Below are 6,839 nucleotides of genomic sequence, written 5' to 3'. Positions count from 1 at the left end.
GCAGCAGCAGCAACAAAATCCCCAACAGCACCCACCATACCTCGACGTAACCATCCAACAGTCATCGCAGTTCTTCACTGTGATCCTCCAAATCAAACTCGAACTTAAAGAAAAACTCAGCTGCGCCAGCCCCAGATCAATCTGATGCCTAGTTTACGATCCTAGACCACTTGCAGCGCACAAAGATACTAATCGGCCATAATCGTTGCATAGTGAGTGCAATATGCAAATCGATCGCACACGTCCGCGCACTTTGAAGCTTTGCCGACAACAACGATGCCGCGTCGTCAGCCTCAGTCTCAGCCTCAGCCACACCATCATCCTTCTCGTCATTGTGACGGTGACGGACGGAGACGCCGACAACCATCAAATTGATCGGTTGGTCAGTTAATCTTCGTTTTGTGGCTTGCTTCTTTCATTGTTTAAGGAAAGTATTGGTTTTGTAAAAATTACTACGAATTTTAATTTGGGTCATGTTTCATTGAATACGTTGCGTTTATGCGTCAAATGCGTCATTGCGTCAGACTGTAATGTGATCCCAGCCTAAACCACTTTGTACCTATATTTTTCTACACACTCTCTGGTCAAACAGGAATCGAAGAATCCATAAATAGTATCTCTTGAATCTTAGCAATCTCGAAGAATCCCTTCATTCTTGGCTTCAAAAGCTTTATAGTTTAAGCCCTACATTAAGCTCCAACCACAAGAACAAGTTCATTCAATCAAGTCGTGCATTTTATTTATATTTTCAACTCTCGTCTCCGATTCAGCCATCTGGGATAAGGAAGAAGGTGGAACATCAGGGAAGTGTCCATCTCTATATACTTATGGAACTTTTCCCCCAAAAGGTGGCCTTCAATCCATCCATCTTTCTAAACAGAGTACGCGGCCGCGGCCGCCGCGCTCGCTCTACACAATATCTATCTACGTGAGTAACAAAAAAAAGATACAATTCGAATTTCTTGAGGCCAATTACGTGCGCAAATTTACGTTCGCGTACGCGCGGTGTCGGTGCCCGTTTCGTTTGCTGGACCAGATTTTTGTGTTTCTGATGTTTGATGGCTCTGTTGTTATTGCTGTAGCAGTTGTTGATACCTGCGCTGCGCTGAATGTTGATGGTCGCTGGTTTACCGTCTCGTCCCGTCATCATCGATGATGATGATGACGCTATGAGTTTGTGACTGTTGCTGCTGTTCAGTTCAGATCAGTGGAGTTTGCTTCGGTTAGGTAAGGTTTTCCGCCACCGCGCTGTACCGTGTGATCATCACTAGCATCGCGGTGTACCGTCATCGTCATACATCTATATGTAGACGTAACAAAATGATATTTTTACTCTAAGAGAGCGGAAAAATGAGGAAAATTATTTTATAAAATTGCTTGATCAGGGATCACAAATTGATTGTTATTCTGAATCTTTTGATCATGTTCCGGCCTCGATATCGGTGGCGGGCTGATTGCTGCCTAAGCTATATGGCAATGGCGATGTCGGCACAAAGCATCATGATAGTTCTGTGTATGTGATTGGCGAGATGAGCGGCGGTGTCGTTCAATCCTCGCTCGTATTTGATTTCGTCGCTTTTTGCTTTCGAATAATATGCGTTGAATTGGGCATTGCGAGAGATAGTAAAATCGATTGATGCTGGAGGATCATCATCATCATCTTCAGTAGGTAAGATACTATTATTTGGGAAAACTATATGGACAAGATAGTTTGAAGATACTTTTTTTGTAACATCAACAACGTTGTGTTTAGGAAGCGTGACCGATTAGAGTGGCCTCGACAAATTAGTGCGATTCTGGATAATCATTGTAATTATGATCGTATTGTTTGGGAGTTAATGAGAGAGATTGGAAAGGAGATGATTTTATGGTTTATTTTTATTTTTCGTTATTTAAATAGTTACATAATTTTTATCAAAGATAAATCAAGTATCTTATTAAATTTGAGACTAGGAAGTTTTTGTAATTAAAGAAAAACTGAAACTAATACTCAATTACTAAAGTTGATTGAGTGCCTAAACTAAAATAAATACATTCTTCCGAAAAAATAATATTTTTCAAAATCCTCTTGAAGGATTTGTCAACTCCTCACAAGAGGCAGTAGGCAGATATTATTTAAATCAATAATACCATATACTTACTAGAACGAAATAAGCAAAAACAGAATCCTAAATGATATGGTTCCCAAAAATATAAAAATGAAAATAAATTTAAATCCATATTTTTTAACAAACTGAAATTAATGACAAAATTCCCTCTAAATCAAAACTGACAAACATTCAAGATTATTACTCGAAAGAAAGTCAGAAATACATGTCAAACAATTCTACAGAATGCTATGAAAGTAGTTTATTAACAGTTGGAAGTTTGATTAATTAGATCGAGATCTAAGTCCAACTCAATTATAAATCATCACTGAGTCCTAAGGAAATTATAGAAAGTGAAGAAATGCTCTAGTTCTAAATATTTTTAAAACCAAATTTTAAAGACAAGCCAAAAGTTTTTAGATCGAGTTTTAAAATGATTTTAGAACTATGTCAAGAAATTGACAGTTATTTTTTTCCTAGGTCTTTGAAAAAAATAATTTCTTTCTTATGTGAAAATATTGAGTCCTTGGAATAACCTACAATATGAAGTATACATTTTTTGAATTGAGGATTTCCTCGACCTCGATTAGCACGGTAAGCAGCTTTTCTGCTGTTAGGAGTGCGCTTCCCACGGTACGATGCAACAGCGTTTTCGCGGCTTTCACTGCCGCCTTCCACAGACCTCTGTAGTGGGGGGGCCCTTGGGAGTATGAAGGCGAAACTGAACCCTTCTTCTTCTGCGTACTGGTGAATGGCTTCCTTTCCTCGCTTGAACTCTTCGCCAACCTCTTTTAGGATCCTCTGGGCTCCCACAAAGTTCGTCCCGTTGTCGCAGTGAATCGTCTTTGGAATTCCTCGGCGACCAATAAACCTTTTGAGAGCAAGAATAAAACTTTCGTAAGAAAGATTAGTAGCTAATTCAAAATATACAGCTTTGGAGGTGAAACAAACAAAAACAACTATGTACGTTTTCTACCACGTTGCCGACCACGAATTTTTAAAGAGGTATATACACAAAATCACAAAAATCGACGCCACATATTAAAAAGGGTCTTTGTGCTCGCAACCGATCTGCTGGCAGATTTCCCATGATTTGTTGAAGCAACTTTGGTTTATACCTAAAGCACTGTACGCAATTTCGTACAACTTTTTGACATGCTTCTTTGGCGTTTACTATCCAAATTTTTTGGCGAAGCAATGCCACCATTGCTTGAGCTCCAGCATGGCAATTTTTTCTATACAAATGCGTTGAGTACACTTTTATAAATTGCGAATTTTTGTCAATAGTAATGGAAACTTGGCATCGTATTCGATTGGTGCGTGCAAAAGACACCCACCTACTCGAATAAGCGAAAATGAACAATTGCTTTCATTGAACTCATGTAAGAATCGATTGAGTTTTTGAATATGATTTGACAATGTTATTTTTCTTTTTAGTTTTTGAATCTCCTCGGAAAATTCGTTTTTTTTGAACAATTTCAACGATTTTCAGGAATGATAAATGCAACTCTTCTGCCGTGGGTGATTCTTCAAATACCTTTGTCTTATCTTTTAAAACTGCAAAGAAACGCATTACATGCACAAATGTTGTCACTTACTCTATAGACGACGTTTCTTCTTCAATAAGCTACATGAGTTTCGTACGGCAATTTTCAACTGCTACAAAAGCAACATTTGTTTTTCGCCTTTCTAAAGCTTCATTCTCTGGAGACACAGACAACTCGAAATGCGAATTGACTGGCCATAATTTTGGGTCTTCTAGTAAGAATGGCGGTCCATTAAACCATATTGAACTTTTGAGCTCATCGACGTTACATTCTATAGACACGTTGTCTGCTGGATTTTGATTTGTTGGGAAATGTTTCCATGACACATTATTTGTCCACTCTTGGATTTCCGAAACTCTGTTTGCTACAAAAGTTGTAAGTGAAGTTGGATGGGGTTTTATCCAATGCAACGTTATTTCAGAATCGGTCCAAAAAACAATTTGGTCAACGTCAAGATTCAACATTGACGATACTCTTAACCATAATTTAGAAAGAGTATGCGCTGCGCAAAGTTCTAATCGCGGAAGCGATTTAGTTTTTAAAGGACTTGATACCTGCCGTGCTTTGACTTCGGATATAAATGCAACATCCATAAGCTCTCATCCATGCATCGGCGAACTCATGAATTTGAATTTTTGCCTTCGAATTGGTTTCGACAAAAATTGGTATTTTTATCTCGGAGAGCTGAGAGAGGTTTGCTTTGAAGTTTTGCCAACAAGTATCAAGGCGCAATGGAATCGACTCATCCCAATCAAGTTTTGCAATCCAAAGCTCTTGCAATAAGATTTTTGCTTTGGTAACGATGGGGCATAATAGAAAAAAAGGGTCAAACAGACGAGCAGAAACTGAAAGAATATTTAGTTTGGTGGCTCTCAGATCATGGAAAGCATCTTCCAGATTGAAAGAAAATGTATCTTCTTTCGTCTGCCAACAAATTCCCAAAGTTTTTGTACTGTCTGAGTCATCTAATTTTATGGATTTTTCTGTACTTTCAGCATTGTGCAATTCTGGATGGTTTGAATACCATTTAGCCAACTGAAACCCACCCTGTTTCAATACTTCTGCTATTTCATATTGAATAGTTTTTAAGGTTTCAATTTCATCGGCACCAGTTAAAAGATCATCCACATAAAAATCGTTATGAACAATTTTTGACCCCGTAGGGTATGAATCTTTGGAGATATCGCCCAACATCTTCAAACACCGTATTGCTGAAAACGGCGCTGGAGAAGTGCCATACGTAACAGTGTTAAGGCGAAAATATTGCAATGGTTGAGAGGAATTCTGCCTCCACACTATGAGCTGGTAAATCGAATGCTCTTCAGCAATGAGAAATTGCCGGTACATTTTCGCAATATTAGCTGTAATGGCATATTTACGAGTGCGAAAACGGAGCAATGTCGAAAACAGCTCCTCTTGAATGGTTGGCCCAACCATCAAGATGGCATTAAGAGAAACTTGAGTAGGCATTTTACATGATGCATCAAAAACTACACGAAGCTTAGTACTTGTGCTTTGCGGTCGCAAGACACACTGATGTGGAATGAAATAGTGTGGGAATTTGGGAATCTCATTATTCGTTGGTGATAGATATTCATTCATGAAATCCATATACATTACTCTCAAATCATTATATCTTGAAATTTTTCTCTCAAGCGCAAGGAATCGAAGTTTAACCGCTTCAAACGACGATCCAAGTGAATTCGGCGAAGATTTAAATGGCAATTTTACCTTAAACCGACCTATAGGCAAAAGTTTTGTATTTCCCACAAAATGATCCTCGCACATTTTTTTTTCCGGCGTTAGAAACTTTTTTGTCTCTCCCGGAATTTCTCCCATTAACCAGAATTATTGTACGATTTTATCCAAATCTGGCAATTCTTCAGACTGGCAAACCAAATGACATTGTTTGGTATTTGAATTTGTACTCTTGGGATATTTTCCAGATACGATCCAACCAAGCAGAGTTTTTTGAATGGTTGGGAAATCGGGACCTTGTTTAATTTGACCAACAGATAACAATTCAAAGAATGTTTCTGCTCTTATTAGCAAACCAATTTTTTGCGGTTTATTGAAACAAGGATGGCTTAAATCCAAATTTTAAAACGGGGGAAAATTTTTCGGTTTTGTTAACCTTTTATTCCTAAATAATACAAATATTTTGAGTGATGAAAATCTTAATTACGACCTGTACAGTTTTGTCAGTTAATTTTTAAAAGATGATATCTGTCAATTACTTTCCGCCAGTGTTAAAACACATTTGTACCAATTTTTGTTTGCATTTTCAATGGTTTTGCTAACTTTTCTATATTTGCAAACTTTTCTAAAGTTACAAGTGTATTTTCAGTGAACAAGAAACTAAGATTTTATGTATTGGCGTAAAACGTCTTCTCGATTATGACAATTTTCGAATTAAACCCGTTTTCATCGTTTGTTTTTGAAATTAAGGATGACTTCATATAGTAAGTAATTCAGAGGGCTTATTTACTTGTCTGTTTTTATTCTGCAGGAGGATAGTTCATACAAATCTCAATTATGATTGACCTTATTTTCAATAATTATAAAATTTTATAAAATAAGGTAATTGATGATTCTTTAAACAATAGAATACAAGTGGAGTTAATTTAAGAACATAATTAAAACCGATAACATTTTTTGTTAAAAGTTTGTTGAAGACGACCAACTTACAATTTCCCTGTTATGCTTTCAACAACAAGTAAAAAATTTAAAAAGTTATCTGTATTTTCCTTTTCCTTAAAACTTGACTTTTTAAAGGCTTCATGTTTAAAAATTATATTGAGTTATGGTGCCTTTGGTATTCTATTTAAAAAAGCATAAAAATCATTACAATGTAAATGCGCGACAAAAAAAAATAGACAACAAAAAAACCTGTAACATTTAATAAATTCGATGTCAACATTCTGCAGATTTACACAAAACACCAAAACGAATAAAAAAATCTTCCAAAACTCAATACCAACTTTCGAGGGAAATAAAAACTAAAAAGTCATTAATAAAAGTAACTCGCGCTCATGAAAATAGCTCAAAATTCTATTTAACTGGCAGCCATTACTAATTTCAGCTAAAATCAAACTTTCAAGTAAATGCACACGTCCGCCATTATTATTAATCCTTATTGTTGCAATGTCATCGTTACCATTATTATTTGTATCCTTCCTCGAACAACAAAAAAAAAATGAAAACA

General features: G+C 36.6%; 1 protein-coding gene across 1 annotated transcript; it reads right to left on the bottom strand.

Moving 5' to 3' along the window:
• Positions 1-4,165: 4,165 nt before the first annotated feature.
• On the bottom strand, positions 4,166-5,251 carry LOC129949807 (uncharacterized). The gene has a single exon (XM_056061460.1). It carries the CDS (start codon positions 5,249-5,251, stop codon positions 4,166-4,168), a length of 1,086 nt encoding a protein of 361 aa, XP_055917435.1.
• Positions 5,252-6,839: the final 1,588 nt, after the last annotated feature.

Source organism: Eupeodes corollae, chromosome 1, assembly GCF_945859685.1.
Source record: "Eupeodes corollae chromosome 1, idEupCoro1.1, whole genome shotgun sequence".
Classification (NCBI taxonomy): domain Eukaryota; kingdom Metazoa; phylum Arthropoda; class Insecta; order Diptera; family Syrphidae; genus Eupeodes; species Eupeodes corollae.
This window is presented reverse-complemented; position numbering and strand designations above follow the sequence as displayed.

Coding starts and splice junctions, on each gene's coding strand:
- LOC129949807 (XM_056061460.1), bottom strand. CDS start 5,251: ATGTATATGGATTTCATGAATGAATATCTATCACCAACGAATAATGAG.